Here is an 18,319-nt window from a genome sequence, read left to right as displayed (position 1 = left end):
TCCCTCCTCACCTCAGACAGCAGGGGTTTTAGTTAAATAAACAAACTACTGGGCCTGATGGTAAAGTTGTTAGGAGCAGAACAGCGATGCGGCTTCAGGCTGCTTGTCCCTCTCTCTGGTTGGCAGCCTATTTGATTAAACCACAGCCTTTTTAACAAGCCCTGTTCTGGTTCCTTTCCTGTTACAGACGACTCCATCAAATGTAGATAAAACGTTGCTCTAATGTTAATGATGGGTCCTTGGCTACAACGTTTCAAATCCTCTACTGAAGGCTTCCTCATTTAGCCTACTGATGCAGGTTGGTATCTGAGGTAGCCTAGTGACGGCGCCGACTAGAGAGAGGCGCGAGAGTGAGCTGATGGAAGGGGTCAGGAATCCCGTGGGACGCCCTGTACATACTTCCTGTAAAACAGCCATGTTATATTCTACTTCCTGTATACAGCCATGTTATATTCTACTCCCTGTATACAGCCATGTTATATTATATACTCCCTGTAAAACAGCCATGTTATATTCTACTCCCTGTATACAGCCATGTAATATTATATACTCCCTGTATACAGCCATGTTATATTATATACTTCCTGTATACAGCCATGTTATATTCTACTTCCTGTAAAACAGCCATGTTATATTATATCCTCCCTGTATACAGCCATGTTATATTCTACTCCCTGTATACAGCCATGTAATATTATATACTCCCTGTATACAGCCATGTTATATTCTACTCCCTGTAAAACAGCCATGTTATATTATATACTCCCTGTAAAACAGCCATGTTATATTCTACTCCCTGTAAAACAGCCATGTTATATTATATACTCCCTGTAAAACGGCCATGTTATATTATATACTCCCTGTAAAACAGCCATGTTATATTATATACTCCCTGTAAAACAGCCATGTTATATTATATACTCCCTGTAAAACAGCCATGTTATATTATATACTCCCTGTAAAACAGCCATGTTATATTATATACTCCCTGTAAAACAGCCATGTTATATTCTACTCCCTGTAAAACAGCCATGTTATATTATATACTCCCTGTAAAACAGCCATGTTATATTATATACTCCCTGTAAAACAGCCATGTTATATACTCCCTGTAAAACAGCCATGTTATATTATATACTCCCTGTAAAACGGCCATGTTATATTATATACTCCCTGTAAAACAGCCATGTTATATTATATACTCCCTGTAAAACAGCCATGTTATATTCTATACTCCCTGTAAAACAGCCATGTTATATTATATACTCCCTGTATACAGCCATGTTATATTATATACTCCCTGTAAAACAGCCATGTTATATTATATACTCCCTGTAAAACAGCCATGTTATATTATATACTCCCTGTAAAACAGCCATGTTATATTATATACTCCCTGTAAAACAGCCATGTTATATTATATTCTACTCCCTGTAAAACAGCCATGTTATATTATATTCTACTCCCTGTAAAACAGCCATGTTATATTATATACTCCCTGTAAAACAGCCATGTTATATTATATACTCCCTGTAAAACAGCCATGTTATATTATATACTCCCTGTATACAGCCATGTTATATTATATACTCCCTGTATACAGCCATGTTATATTATATACTCCCTGTATACAGCCATGTTATATTATATACTCCCTGTATACAGCCATGTTATATTATATACTCCCTGTAAAACAGCCATGTTATATTATATCCTACTGCCTGTAAAACAGCCATGTTATATTATATACTTCCTGTAAAACAGCCATGTTATATTATATACTCCCTGTAAAACAGCCATGTTATATTACATCCTCCCTGTATACAGCCATGTTATATTCTACTCCCTGTAAAACAGCCATGTTATATTATATCCTACTGCCTGTAAAACAGCCATGTTATAATATATACTCCCTGTAAAACAGCCATGTTATATTATATTCTACTCCCTGTAAAACAGCCATGTTATAATATATACTCCCTGTAAAACAGCCATGTTATATTATATTCTACTCCCTGTAAAACAGCCATGTTATATTATATACTCCCTGTATACAGCCATGTTATATTATATACTCCCTGTAAAACAGCCATGTTATATTATATACTCCCTGTAAAACAGCCATGTTATATTATATACTCCCTGTATACAGCCATGTTATATTCTACTCCCTGTAAAACAGCCATGTTATATTATATACTCCCTGTAAAACAGCCATGTTATATTATATACTCCCTGTATACAGCCATGTTATATTATATCCTCCCTGTAAAAACAGCCATGTTATATTCTATACTCCCTGTAAAACAGCCATGTTATATTATATACTCCCTGTAAAACAGCCATGTTATATTATATACTCCCTGTAAAACAGCCATGTTATATTATATCCTCCCTGTAAAAACAGCCATGTTATATTCTACTCCCTGTAAAAACAGCCATGTTATATTATATCCTCCCTGTATACAGCCATGTTATATTCTACTTCCTGTAAAACAGCCATGTTATATTATATACTCCCTGTAAAAACAGCCATGTTATATTATATCCTCCCTGTATACAGCCATGTTATATTCTACTTCCTGTAAAACAGCCATGTTATATTATATACTCCCTGTAAAAACAGCCATGTTATATTCTACTTCCTGTAAAAACAGCCATGTTATATTATATACTCCCTGTATACAGCCATGTTATATTATACTCCCTGTATACAGCCATGTTATATTCTACTCCCTGTAAAACAGCCATGTTATATTATATACTCCCTGTATACAGCCATGTTATATTATACTCCCTGTATACAGCCATGTTATATTCTACTCCCTGTATACAGCCATGTTATATTATATACTCCCTGTAAAACAGCCATGTTATATTACATCCTCCCTGTATACAGCCATGTTATATTCTACTCCCTGTAAAACAGCCATGTTATATTATATACTTCCTGTAAAACAGCCATGTTATATTACATCCTCCCTGTAAAACAGCCATGTAATATTATATACTCCCTGTATACAGCCATGTTATATTATATACTCCCTGTAAAACAGCCATGTTATATTATATACTTCCTGTAAAACAGCCATGTTATATTCTATACTCCCTGTAAAACAGCCATGTTATATTATATTATATCCTCCCTGTATACAGCCATGTTATATTATATACTTCCTGTATACAGCCATGTTATATTATATACTCCCTGTAAAACAGCCATGTTATATTACATCCTCCCTGTATACAGCCATGTTATATTCTACTCCCTGTAAAACAGCCATGTTATATTATATACTTCCTGTAAAACAGCCATGTTATATTACATCCTCCCTGTAAAACAGCCATGTAATATTATATACTCCCTGTATACAGCCATGTTATATTATATACTCCCTGTAAAACAGCCATGTTATATTATATACTTCCTGTAAAACAGCCATGTTATATTCTATACTCCCTGTAAAACAGCCATGTTATATTATATACTCCCTGTATACAGCCATGTTATATTATATACTCCCTGTAAAACAGCCATGTTATATTCTACTCCCTGTAAAACAGCCATGTTATATTATATACTCCCTGTAAAACAGCCATGTTATATTATATACTCCCTGTAAAACAGCCATGTTATATTATATTATATACTTCCTGTAAAACAGCCATGTTATATTATATACTTCCTGTATACAGCCATGTTATATTATATACTCCCTGTAAAACAGCCATGTTATATTACATCCTCCCTGTATACAGCCATGTTATATTCTACTCCCTGTAAAACAGCCATGTTATATTATATACTTCCTGTAAAACAGCCATGTTATATTACATCCTCCCTGTAAAACAGCCATGTTATATTACATCCTCCCTGTAAAACAGCCATGTTATATTATATACTCCCTGTAAAACAGCCATGTTATATTCTACTCCCTGTAAAACAGCCATGTTATATTCTACTCCCTGTATACAGCCATGTTATATTCTATACTCCCTGTAAAACAGCCATGTTATATTATATACTCCCTGTAAAACAGCCATGTTATATTCTACTCCCTGTAAAACAGCCATGTTATATTCTACTCCCTGTAAAACAGCCATGTTATATTATATACTCCCTGTAAAAACAGCCATGTTATATTATATACTCCCTGTAAAACAGCCATGTTATATTATATACTCCCTGTAAAACAGCCATGTTATATTATATACTCCCTGTAAAACAGCCATGTTATATTATATACTTCCTGTAAACAGCCATGTTATATTATATACTCCCTGTAAAACAGCCATGTTATATTCTACTCCCTGTTAAACAGCCATGTTATATTATATACTCCCTGTATACAGCCATGTTATATTATATCCTCCCTGTATACAGCCATGTTATATTATATACTCCCTGTAAAACAGCCATGTTATATTATATACTCCCTGTATACAGCCATGTTATATTATATACTCCCTGTAAAACAGCCATGTTATATTCTACTCCCTGTAAAACAGCCATGTTATATTCTACTCCCTGTAAAACAGCCATGTTATATTATATACTCCCTGTAAAAACAGCCATGTTATATTATATACTCCCTGTAAAACAGCCATGTTATATTATATACTCCCTGTAAAACAGCCATGTTATATTATATACTCCCTGTAAAACAGCCATGTTATATTATATACTTCCTGTAAACAGCCATGTTATATTATATACTCCCTGTAAAACAGCCATGTTATATTCTACTCCCTGTTAAACAGCCATGTTATATTATATACTCCCTGTATACAGCCATGTTATATTATATCCTCCCTGTATACAGCCATGTTATATTATATACTCCCTGTAAAACAGCCATGTTATATTCTATACTCCCTGTAAAAACAGCCATGTTATATTATATACTCCCTGTAAAACAGCCATGTTATATTATATCCTCCCTGTAAAACAGCCATGTTATATTATATTCTACTCCCTGTAAAACAGCCATGTTATATTATATACTCCCTGTAAAACAGCCATGTTATATTATATACTCCCTGTATACAGCCATGTTATATTATATACTCCCTGTAAAACAGCCATGTTATATTCTACTCCCTGTAAAACAGCCATGTTATATTATATACTCCCTGTAAAACAGCCATGTTATATTCTATACTCCCTGTAAAAACAGCCATGTTATATTCTACTCCCTGTAAAACAGCCATGTTATATTATATACTCCCTGTATACAGCCATGTTATATTATATACTCCCTGTATACAGCCATGTTATATTATATACTCCCTGTAAAACAGCCATGTTATATTATATACTCCCTGTAAAACAGCCATGTTATATTATATTCTACTCCCTGTAAAACAGCCATGTTATATTATATACTCCCTGTAAAACAGCCATGTTATATTCTATACTCCCTGTAAAAACAGCCATGTTATATTCTACTCCCTGTAAAACAGCCATGTTATATTATATACTCCCTGTAAAACGGCCATGTTATATTATATACTCCCTGTATACAGCCATGTTATATTATATACTCCCTGTATACAGCCATGTTATATTATATACTCCCTGTATACAGCCATGTTATATTATATACTCCCTGTAAAACAGCCATGTTATATTATATACTCCCTGTAAAACAGCCATGTTATATTATATTCTACTCCCTGTAAAACAGCCATGTTATATTATATACTCCCTGTAAAACAGCCATGTTATATTATATACTCCCTGTATACAGCCATGTTATATTATATACTCCCTGTAAAACAGCCATGTTATAATATATACTCCCTGTAAAACAGCCATGTTATATTATATTCTACTCCCTGTAAAACAGCCATGTTATAATATATACTCCCTGTAAAACAGCCATGTTATATTATATACTCCCTGTAAAACAGCCATGTTATATTATATCCTCCCTGTAAAAACAGCCATGTTATATTCTACTCCCTGTAAAAACAGCCATGTTATATTATATCCTCCCTGTATACAGCCATGTTATATTCTACTCCCTGTAAAACAGCCATGTTATATTATATACTCCCTGTAAAACAGCCATGTTATATTATATACTCCCTGTAAAACAGCCATGTTATATTATATTCTACTCCCTGTAAACAGCCATGTTATATTATATACTTCCTGTAAAACAGCCATGTTATATTCTACTCCCTGTAAAACAGCCATGTTATATTATATCCTCCCTGTATACAGCCATGTTATATTCTACTCCCTGTAAAACAGCCATGTTATATTATATACTCCCTGTAAAACAGCCATGTTATATTATATTCTACTCCCTGTAAACAGCCATGTTATATTATATACTTCCTGTAAAACAGCCATGTTATATTCTACTCCCTGTAAAACAGCCATGTTATATTATATACTCCCTGTAAAACAGCCATGTTATATTCTACTCCCTGTAAAACAGCCATGTTATATTATATTCTACTCCCTGTAAAACAGCCATGTTATATTATATACTCCCTGTAAAACAGCCATGTTATATTCTACTCCCTGTAAAACAGCCATGTTATATTATATTCTACTCCCTGTAAAACAGCCATGTTATATTATATTCTACTCCCTGTAAAACAGCCATGTTATATTATATACTCCCTGTAAAACAGCCATGTTATATTATATACTCCCTGTAAAACAGCCATGTTATATTATATACTCCCTGTATACAGCCATGTTATATTATATACTCCCTGTAAAACAGCCATGTTATATTATATACTCCCTGTAAAACAGCCATGTTATATTATATACTCCCTGTATACAGCCATGTTATATTATATACTCCCTGTATACAGCCATGTTATATTATATACTCCCTGTATACAGCCATGTTATATTATATACTCCCTGTATACAGCCATGTTATATTATATACTCCCTGTAAAACAGCCATGTTATATTATATACTCCCTGTATACAGCCATGTTATATTATATACTCCCTGTAAAACAGCCATGTTATATTATATACTCCCTGTAAAACAGCCATGTTATATTATATCCTCCCTGTATACAGCCATGTTATATTATATCCTCCCTGTAAAACAGCCATGTTATATTATCTACTCCCTGTAAAACAGCCATGTTATATTATATACTCCCTGTAAAACAGCCATGTTATATTATATACTCCCTGTAAAACAGCCATGTTATATTATATACTCCCTGTAAAACAGCCATGTTATATTATATCCTCCCTGTAAAACAGCCATGTTATATTATATTCTACTCCCTGTAAAACAGCCATGTTATATTATATACTCCCTGTAAAACAGCCATGTTATATGAACTTAATATTTGTATTCGTTATTCACTGTGTATTTAATGCTTGTGTCACTATTTCTCTGTTTTAATGCATCTTTAATTATACATTGTTAGATAAGGACGCGTAAGTAACCATTTACCTGTTGTTTATGAAGCATGTGAGAAATAAATATATATTGTTATCCCTACCTTTCCAGCCAGAGCCGGAATGTTCATGGAGTTGGTAGCGAAGCCCATCCCAAAGGCCATAGATGACTCCACCCCCAGGAACCTAGCAACCAGCTGTTCCAACTCCTCATGGATGTCCAGGTTACCTGGACACAGCAGGAACAGAAAGATGGAAACAAAAAGGATGTCTTACTTTAACAAGTGTTCGTGTCAACATAAAGTGTGCATGACATCAATACAGATGTACTAAAACTCACTGGGATCCAGCTCAGTTACAGTGATGCTCTAAATCAACATCACTATCCATTTTTAACTCAATACAACAACACAAAGATGCACTACCTCAGAACAACAGCTTCCTTGCACATAAAGGCCTGCACATGAACGACGCATGGAGGACGACTTGACTAGAATGTTAATGTCCAACCTGTCGTTCTATTCCGTGCTCTGTCATTGTGGGGTACATGACAACAGAGGACTTTTTATTTCTTGTTTCCTTTAAAAATGGCAAAACGACTGAAGTAGACGGCACAACCAAGCCCAACAACAGAATGACTGGGCCAGTTTGTCCCCAGAAGGTTGTCTGCAGTGGATATTTTACCAACGTTGTGTATCAGCGCTTCCTTTTAAATAACAGCCATTTAGAAGATAAGTTTATCCATGCGATTTACCAGTCACGTGTGCATACATTTTAGGTACTGGTGGTACCGGGAATCGAACCCACTATCCTGGCGTTGTAAGCAACATGCTCTACCTGCGGTCCACAGAGTGTTTAAAAACAAAACGTCCCTCGTCCCCAACAAGAAGGTGATTATATAGCCATGTCTTACCCATCTCATAGCGGGTGCTACCCACTCCAACGCCATAGTGGTGGGTGGACTCTGTGGCAGCGTCGGCACACCTCCCAGTGTTCTCAGCAAAGCCCAGGTAGTTATATGAACCCATGTTGATCACGTCTTTCACCACCTTGCCTGTGTGTCTGGGTAGAGAGACAGCTCTGACGAGACAGAACTACTGTTGGAGGAAGTCTGATCTTACGTTGTCCTGTATTTTAAAACCTTCTGATAACGCTAAACACACCAAACCAAGGCTTCTGTTTTTTTTTGGTTTTAAACTGTACTTGTGAATTTTGACAAGCAGCAAGAGTAGCTATCGTGTTGACAATAACATCAGGTTTTGTTTTCAACTTGTTCTTGACGGGTTCCCTAACACTTACATGCAGTTGTGACAACAGCATATCATGCCTAGCAAAGAGTGAATGAGGTTAACCATTACCACGCAACGATACGTGACAGATATCTGTTGGTTTCTACACATCACGTTCGTCCCCAGATAGACTTTCCTCTCTTATCATTGTAAGTAGGGCAATGACCTGTAGGTGATAGAGGGGCCATGACATTTGGGACAGCAGCGTAGCCTAGTGGTTAGAGTGTTGCAACGGAAAGGTTGCAAGTTCGAATCTCCGAGCTGACAAGGTACAAATCTGTCATTCTGCCCCTGAACTGTTCCTAGGCCATCATTGAAAATAAGAATTTGTTCTTAACTGACTTGCCTAGTTCTCACACAGACCCATCTACTCCCTGTAAAAGCCAGGTCCAGTTCTCACACAGACCCATCTACTCCCTGTAAAAGCCATGGCTAGTTATCTCACAAAAGCCAGGTCCAGAGTGTACAGTACCAAATACAAACTGTAACAGAGTTATTATGGTTGGGATGGGCCACTCACTGGAAGGTCCAGTTGTAGTCTTTGGAGGCCCTCTCCAACAGGTCCATCTTGGCTCCTGGAACACTGCAGATCGGCCTGTTCCAGTTGTCACGGATACGCATGTATAGATTCCGGGTGTAGAAGTTCTCAAAGTCCTGGTACAGTGGAACAAAGTCCTAGAAAACACAAGAGACAGACTTGTCAGTCATTGTTGCAATCAATACCACGGGTCTGAATTTATGCAAACACACAAGCTTTCAAAGAAATCGTTTGACCTAACTGTTCAAAAGCATTTGGTGTGCACTAGCTGTTGCCAGAAAGAGTGTGTTTATAGACGAAGCGCATTTCTCACAGGAATAGGTGCGTCTCTTTTACAGCTTCAGGACAACTGGTTTGGCACAGCGGTTGCACTGAGCATTGCGGTTTACAGAAAACAGGTTTTGAAAACGCTAAAGCTGTAGTGGAATGTGAATGGAGAAATCACTTTCACACCTTCCCATGTTACACGCCTGTATTGTTCAGGCATATTTCACACCCTATTCACACAGCACCAGAGTAAATATTAGCACTGTAACAGCCTACATCATAAAACCGTTTTAGAGAGGGGTTTTAGAGGGGCGTTTTAAAGCAGAAGCAATTAATGAATGGCAATGAAGGAAGGTAGACAGAAGTTGCCCCTAACCAGTAACCACTGACACAGGGTCAGCTATTTCTCCAAACCCTTAACTTCTTGGTGACAGGGGGCAGTATTTTCATGTCCGGATGAAATGCATGCCCAAATTCAACTGCCTGCTACTCATCCCCAGAAGATATGCATATTATTAGTAGATTTGAATAGAAAACACTCTGCAGTTTCTAAAACTGTTTGAATCAGACGAAACGCCGAGGACAAACAATTCAGATTTCATTTTTTTTTTAGGTCACTTTCTTTTCAATGGGTTTTCATTGGGAATCCAGATTTCTAGGGGACCTTCTTGCAATTCCTATCGCTTCCATTGGATGTAAACAGTCTTTAGAAATTGGTTGAGGTTATTCCTTTGTGTAATGAAGAGGTACGGCCATCTTGAACGAGGGTCACTTCAAGTGTACTGTTTGAATAATTTTGCACGCCCAATTTTTCAGTTTTTGATTTGTTAAAAAAGTTTGAAATATCCAATAAATGTCATTCCACTTCATGATTGTGTTGATTGTTGATTCTTCACCAAAAAATACAGTTTTATATCTTTATGTTTGAAGCCTGAAATGTGGCAAAAGGTCGCAAAGTTCAAGGGGGCCGAATACTTTCGCAAGGCACTGTATATTGCATGATTGACTTAATGAAAGTTTGATTTTTATAGTCATTTATTTGAATTTGGCGCTCTGCACTTCCCCTGGCTTTTGGCCAGGCCACTAGCATCCCAGAGAGGTTAATGGTAAAATAAAATAAATCAGGGGTGGGGTAATCCCATTCAGGGGCGGGGTAATCCCATTCAGGGGCGGGGTAATCCCATTCAGGGGCGGGGTAATCCCATTCAGGGGCGGGGTAATCCCATTCAGGGGCGGGGTAATCCCATTCTAGATCTGTCAGCAAGAACAAACACCCATCCAAGACAGGAGCTAAACAGAAAAAAGTGAATAGCCTCCAAGGAAAAACTAATCTGCATCTCTTACCTTCTGCTCTTCCCTTTCTCTGGCTACATGGCACTTCTCCATGCCCCAGTGCCGGAGGAAGTCCCGCAGGTACCCGAAGATGGTCAGGATCCCATAGCCCACGTATGTGAGAACCGCCACAAGCAGAGGAGTCTCCTCAAACTGCTCCACAAACTCTTTGTTGTACAGGCTGGCGTTACGAACAACATGGTTGTTCTGGAGAAGAAGAAAATACACAGACAAACAGAAGATTGTTGTGTTGCTGACTGGAAGGGAGTTGGTGTCCATCTTTTAAATGCAATTTTGGTCATGCAAAAGAGGGAGCATTGGAAACACCATTTGTTGGGTAGCCTAGTCTGTTCTAATGTTAGACTTTTCTGCAGACATCACAGGTTAATAATGGTGGTTGCACCATTGCAGTCTGTCCCATGGGACACACCCAAGCTGAGAAAAGATCAACAAAATGGCATTTGAGTGAATAAAATGAGCTATTGATCACAGAAGTGTGAAACTAATCTACATAGCACAAATACAGAAGTGTGAAACTAATCTACATAGCACAAATACAGAAGTGTGAAACAAATCTACATAGCACAAATACAGAAGTGTGAAACGAATCTACATATAACAAGGATACAGAAGTGTGAAACGCAGCAGACATACTGTATCTGACTCTCCTTACAAGGTCATGGTTTACTTTTAGTCAGGCCTAATCTGTTTGCTCTATAGAAACATGCAGAATATTTGAGACAGTCTGAAGTTTACATACACCTTCGCCAAATATATTTACACTCAATTGAATCCAGATAAAAATTCAGTTTTAGGTCAGTTAGGATCACCAATTTAAGAATGTGAAATGTCAGAATAATAGTAGAGAGAGTGATTTATTTCAGCTTTTATTTCTTTCATCACATTCTCAGTGGGTTAGAAGTTTACATACATTCATTTAGTATTTGGTAGCATTGCCTTTAAATTGTTGAACTTGGGTCAAACATTTCATGTAGCCCATTCCTCCTGACAGAGCTGGTGTAACTGAGTCAGGTTTGTAGGCCTCCTTGCTCACACAAGCTTTTTCAGTTCTGCTAACACATTTTCTATAGGATTGAGGTCAAGGTTTTGTGATGGCCACTCCAATACCTTGACTGTTGTCCTTAAGCAATTTTGCCAAACATTGGGAAGTATGCTTGCGGTCATTGTCCATTTGGAAGACTCATTTGCAACCAAGCTTTAACTTGAAACTGATGTCTTGAAATGTTGCTTTAATATAACCACATCATTTTTCCTTCCTCATGATGCCATCTATTTTGTGAAGTGCACCAGTCCCTCTTGCAGCAAAGCACCCCCACAACATGATGCTGCCACCCCCGTGCTTCGCGGTTGGGATGGTGTTCTTCGGCTTGCAAGCCTCCCCCTTTTCCTCCAAATATAACGATGGTCATTATGGCCAAACAGTTCTATTTTTGTTTCATCAGACCAGAGGACATTGCACCAAAAAGTGTGATCTTTGTCCCCATGTGCAGTTGCAAATCGTAGTCTGGATTTTTTATGGCGGTTTTGGAGCAGTGGCTTCTTCCTTGCTGAGCAGCCTTTCAGGTTATGTCGATATAGGACTCGTTTTACTGTGGATATAGATACTTTTGTACCCGTTTCCTCCAGCATCTTCACAAGGTCCTTTGCTGTTGTTCTGGGATTGATTTGCACTTTTCACACCAAAGTACGTTCATCGCTTGGAGACAGAAGGCGTCTCCTTCCTGAACGGTATGACAGCTGCGTGGTCCCAAGGTGTTTATAATTGCGTACTATTGCTTGTACAGATGAACGTGGTACCTTCAGGCATTTGGAAATGGCTCCCAACGATGAACCAGACTTGTGGAGATCTACAATTTTTTTCTGAGGTCTTGGCTGATTTCTTTTGATTTTCCCATGATGACCAGCAAAGAGGCACTGAGTTTGAAGGTAGGCCTTGAAATACATCCACAGGCACACCTCCAATTGACTCAAATGATGTCAATTAGCCTATCAAAAGCTTCTAAAGCCATGACATCATTTTCTTGATTTTTCCAAGCTGTTTAAAGGCTCAGTCAACTTAGTGTATGCAAACTTCTGATCCACTGGAATTGTGATAGTGAATTATAAGTGAAATAATCTGTCTGTAAACAATTGTTGGAAAAATTACTTGTGTCATGCACAAAGTAGATGTCCTAACCGACTTGCCAAAACAAGTTTGTTAACAAGATATTTGTGGAGTGGTTGAAATACGAATTTTAAATGACTCCATCCCAAGTGTATGTAAACTTCCAACTTCAACTCTATGCATGCAGCTTAGATCCTTTGAATAAAGATGGTTTGTTAAAAACAGTGGGACAAAACAGATCCCTGAATACAAGGACAGTGTTTTTGATCCCTCTTGCAAAACCAGATCACCTGGACTGTGGGCTCAGAGGGCTACCCAGAGGGTTTTCATTGAGGCTGAACTGTGGCTTATTGTGTTGAAAACTAAACTCTCAAATCAAATGACCTAAAGTCAGTCAGCCTGGTCACCCATTAAACCCTGGCTGCTTAGCAACCACATGTGACCCAGTCATGCCTCTCTCTACCTTTATGGTGGGTGAGCGTGTGGACTACGTGCTCAATGCAGCTCAGAACCAATCAAACTGATCCCAGAGTCATTCTCCCATAAGGGACGAACGTGATGATGAAATAGCCCTCTAAACTACACCACATACAGGTCTGACAGCTAACAACTAGACCTTCAAGCGAACTGAAAACACAAAGAGAAATGTTTAAAGTCAAATATATGTTCAGAGGGACCAGTTAGTGACCTAGGCCCTCCAGCCACTACCACAGACTACAAAAACCAGACAGATCATATCTGAACACATTTTATAGCTGTGCATTAGCAACCGCCCGAAGACCAACTGTCGTGTGAGGAACAGTAGTCTACAGTATAGGGATCTAATAGGGTGTTTCCTGTTCCATGAAAAGAGAGGAGTTCCACACATCCAGGACGTGTCTCTGTCACATGAGCTGGATAAAGAGGTCTATTAGAGGGCAATGCCAACAAAGCGAATGCCTAGGCTCTCAATTTTTGCCACTCCTAAACCTAATCTTTATTAAACTCTCCACGGTGATACAACACCAGGATTATCAACCAAGGAGGATAAGGAGGGTACTGTTGTATTATCGGCATCACTAGCTCAACAAAGATCACGTTTGAGTTGAGAGCAACAAACTGTTAAAGGGGCAAATAAATTCATTAAAAATCCTACAATGTGATTTTCGGGATTTTTTTTTCTAATTTTGTCTGTCATAGTTGAAGTGTACCTATGATGAAAATTACAGGCCTCTCATCTTTTTAATACATACAACACCAGGATTATCAACCAAGGAGGATAAGGAGGGTACTGTTGTATTATCGGCATCACTAGCTCAACAAAGATCACGTTTGAGTTGAGAGCAACAAACTGTTAAAGGGGCAAATAAATTCATTAAAAATCCTACAATGTGATTTTCGGGATTTTTTTTTCTAATTTTGTCTGTCATAGTTGAAGTGTACCTATGATGAAAATTACAGGCCTCTCATCTTTTTAAGTGGGAGAACTTGCACAATTGGTGGCTGACTAAATACTTTTTTGCCCCACTGTATGTTATTACCATGTTGTTTGGTTTCTATACAACCCTTTCATATCTACATTGCCCGAGGGGTATAGGAAAAACGATTCAATTTAGAATTCCGCAGTAGCCTCAAGTGTGTGTCCAACCACCCAAAGCTCCCAACATATCAAAGCCTAGCTGTCAGTGTCCATTTTCCTCATCCTCTCTCCTTCTGTCCTCAGAGACATTCAACCCTCGCAAGGACCACTTCCTATAGCCAGCAGCCATTATCCCCAGGGGGAGGCTTGTGTTGGGTCATGTGTGTGTTGCCTGGGAGACAAAGTACTCCTCTGCAGTTGCGTTGCACAACCAACTGCCCAGCCTCCCCGTTCTGACATGTACTCTGCATGGTAGTGTCAGTGTCAGCAGAACTTCTACAACGCGCAAACTACATGTTCACGTGTTTAAATGTTTAGTCTTTTAGGTTATGGTGTTTGGACCCCAGTAAGACTAGCTGTCACCATTGGCTTTGGCTAATTGGGGGATCCTAAAAAAAATCTAATCGTCATGTTATGCAAACTGGAAACCACATATCGTGAGGCCGCATTATGGTTGAGGATTTTAACAAAGAAAATTTGAGAAAAAGGCTGCCGAAGTTCTCACAGACTGTAGTACTCGCACTGCTAAAATACTCGACCATTGCTACTCCAACTTCCGGGACGCTTACAAGGCCCCCACGACTTAATTTTGCTCCTCCCTTCCTATAGGCAGAAACTCAAACAGGAAGTACCCGTGCTAAGGACTATTCAACACTGGTCTGACCAATCGGAATCCACGCTTCAAGATTGATCACGCGGACTGGGAAATGATCCTGGTAGCTTTAGCAAATAACATCAGCGTATATACTGATACGGTAACTGAGTATATCAGGAAGTATATAGGAGATGTTGTATCCACTGTGACTATTAAAACCTACCCTAACCAGAAACCGTGGATAGATGGCAGCATTTGGACAAAACTGAAAGCAGGAACCACCGCATTTAACCATGGCAAGGTGACTGGGAATATGGCCGAATACAAACAGTGTAGTTATTCCCTCCGTAAGGCAATCAAACAGGCAAAAGGTCAGTACAGAGACAAAGAGGAGTCGCAATTCAACGGCTCAGACACAAGACGTATTTTCCACCTTCACTCCTCAACACTGGGGTTCCACAAAGGCTTGATCACCAACAATGACAAGACGGCCTACAGCAAGGAGGTGAGGGATCTGGGAGTGTGGTGCCAGGAAAATAACCTCTCACTCAACGTCAACAAAACAAAGGAGATGATCGTGGACTTCAGGAAACAGCAGAGGGAGCACCCCCCTATCCACATCGGCAGGACCGCAGTGGAGAAGGTGGAAAGCTTCAAGTTCCTTGGCGTACACATCACTGACACACTGAAATGGTCCACCCACACAGACAGTGTGGTGAAGAAGAAGCAACAAGCGCCTCGCAAACCTCAGGAGGGTGAAGAAAATGTGGCTTGTCACCTAAGACCTTCACAAACTCTTACAGATGCACAATTGAGAGCATCCTGTCGGGCTGTATCACCGCCTGGTTTGGCAACTGCACCACCCGCAACACATCACCAGGGGAAAACGACCTGCCCTCCAGGACACCAACAGCACCCGATGTCACAGGAAGGCCAAAAAGATCATCAAGGACAACAACCACCCGAGCCACTGCCTGTTCATCCCGCTATCATCCAGAAGGCGAGGTCAGTACAGGTGCATCAAAGCTGGGACCGAGACTGAAAAACAGCTTCTATCTCAAGGCCATCAGACTGTTAAATAGCCATCACTAGCACATTAGAGGCTGCTGCCTAGATACATATACTTGGAATCACTGGCCACTTCAATTTATTAAACACTAGTCACTTTAATAATGTTCACATATCTTACATTTCTCATCTCATATGTATATACTGTATTATATTCTACTGAATCTTAGGCTGTCGTTCTGACATTGCTCATCCATATATTTATATATTCATCATTCTTAGATGTGTGTATTGAGTATATGTGCAATTGTTAGATATTATTCATTAGAAATTACTGCACTGTCGGAGCTAGAAACACAAGCATTTCACTAAACCAGCAAATAACATCTGCTAAACACGTGCACGCCACCAATAAAATGTTATTTGATCATTTAAAATCCGGATAGGAGTTTGGAGTTTATAAGAGTGACTTTATGTCGTAAATGATTCCTTTAAAAGTGAGTTTTGGGAAAACAATGGTGAAAATGAGTCTAGCATGTGGCTGATTGTTAATTAGTTTGTAAACTAAATAACCTACACAGTGAAAGCATAGCAGCCTATGATTGCGCTGTCTAACACCCATAGCCTATTCTTCAGTCTAATCGAGGGGTCCAGGATGACTACAGGACAGAAATAACACACTTCACAGAATGGTGCAAAGAAAACAGACTCATTCTTAATGTAAAAAATCCATCTAAGACAAAAACTAGTTGTGAGGGCAGGAGCGAGACCGACCCGACACACCCACTCAACCAGGAGTACCTGCTACCATCACCCCGCCGATACAGAGTCCATCTTTACAGAACCACCTGAGCCCAGAAATCATTCATCCCCACCAGTATATGTCAATTGAATAAATAACGGCTCCCTCCACCATACGAACTGTTATCTGTAACCACATGTGTTGCCGATGTAGTTGTTTGTAACTTATATATATATATATATATATATATAATTGATGTAGCTATGTGGTGATGCTTTGCTGTGTTGAGATGCAAGACACATTTTCACAAAACAGACACGATAAATAATGATTATAATTCAGTCAACACATTGAGGCTTAATCACTTCGTCACACCCTATCAAACTTGTTACAATGACTCAACTTCAATACCAGTTTAAAAAAGCGACAGATCAACATAGTTGGAATAAGTCGCTACATTTTATTGCGCTGTGTTCATTCAATCTATATTGTTGACGGATATCCTAATGGTCATTCCCTCTTCTCATCGAGCGGTAGTAGCAGTAGTGTTAACGGGTGGGCCTCACCTCACTCGGGCGCCGATTCTTCTGTTGCGGTTGTTGGAACAAGCAATGATTCTTCACGAAACCGTTCCTTCTCGATGATGTCTTACCGTTGGATGTCCGGTGGAAAACATCTCCATTTGTCAGTTTATTCGCCGAGCTCTTGGTCATACTTGGTGGCATTTATTCGCCCGAATATCCAGGTTTGTATACTTACGTGACCGGGACCTCTCTTCTCTCTGTTTTCTGGAGAAACTGCAAATACACAATATGAGATTACCGGAAATACACGCCCCTGTTAACTTTCAGCGACCAATGAGGAGTTTATGACGTCATGTAAAACTGAATAAATCCGGAATTAGCCATGTAAATGACCATCGAAAGAGCCTGTAGTAACCTTTTGCATGGGTTTACGATTTTTTTCCAGTGAAGTATCACCTCACTTGTGAGTAAAGGACTTTGGTCATGTGCCATGGCCTACAGGAAAACAGTCTAAGGAGACGATTTTCCTTACACCCACCCACTGAGCCAGATGTCCCTGAATAGGATGTTTGTGAAAATAGTATTTTTGGGAAACTGAATACAATGACATCATCTCCAGCGTTCATGACTTAACGCCACCTGTTTAATGTTTACAGTTAATCGATTTACAATCCTCCAAGATTACAGAACATGTTTCCTCACCCACCCAGTCTACAAGATACCTAGTCTAAACCAATTAAATATATCCCAAATAGCACCCTATCCCCTATGTAGGGCACTACTTTTGACTAGGACCCATAGGCCTCTGATGAAAAGTAGGTCACTATATAGGGACTAGGGTGCCATTTGGGACGTAGAATCAATTGCACATTATACCTTTTTTTGATGAAT

The 18,319-nt window shown here is 38.9% G+C and overlaps 1 protein-coding gene across 1 annotated transcript in view; it reads right to left on the bottom strand.

The window, feature by feature from the left end:
* Positions 1–17,736, bottom strand: part of LOC110517371 (serine palmitoyltransferase 2-like) — a 38,264-nt gene extending 20,528 nt beyond the window's left edge. The window contains exons 1-5 of the mRNA XM_036976211.1: positions 17,471–17,736; positions 10,829–11,023; positions 9,200–9,354; positions 8,304–8,452; positions 7,495–7,619 (exon numbers count right to left, since the gene is read on the bottom strand). Of these exons, the coding sequence (XP_036832106.1) occupies positions 7,495–7,619; positions 8,304–8,452; positions 9,200–9,354; positions 10,829–11,023; positions 17,471–17,629 (783 nt within the window). The 5' untranslated portion in view covers positions 17,630–17,736. The remainder of the gene's footprint in view (positions 1–7,494; positions 7,620–8,303; positions 8,453–9,199; positions 9,355–10,828; positions 11,024–17,470) is intronic.
* Positions 17,737–18,319: the final 583 nt, after the last annotated feature.

This window comes from Oncorhynchus mykiss, chromosome 4, assembly GCF_013265735.2.
Source record: "Oncorhynchus mykiss isolate Arlee chromosome 4, USDA_OmykA_1.1, whole genome shotgun sequence".
Taxonomy (NCBI): Eukaryota; Metazoa; Chordata; class Actinopteri; order Salmoniformes; family Salmonidae; genus Oncorhynchus; species Oncorhynchus mykiss.
Note: the sequence above shows the minus strand (reverse complement) of the source record. Positions and strands in the feature narration are given on the sequence as shown.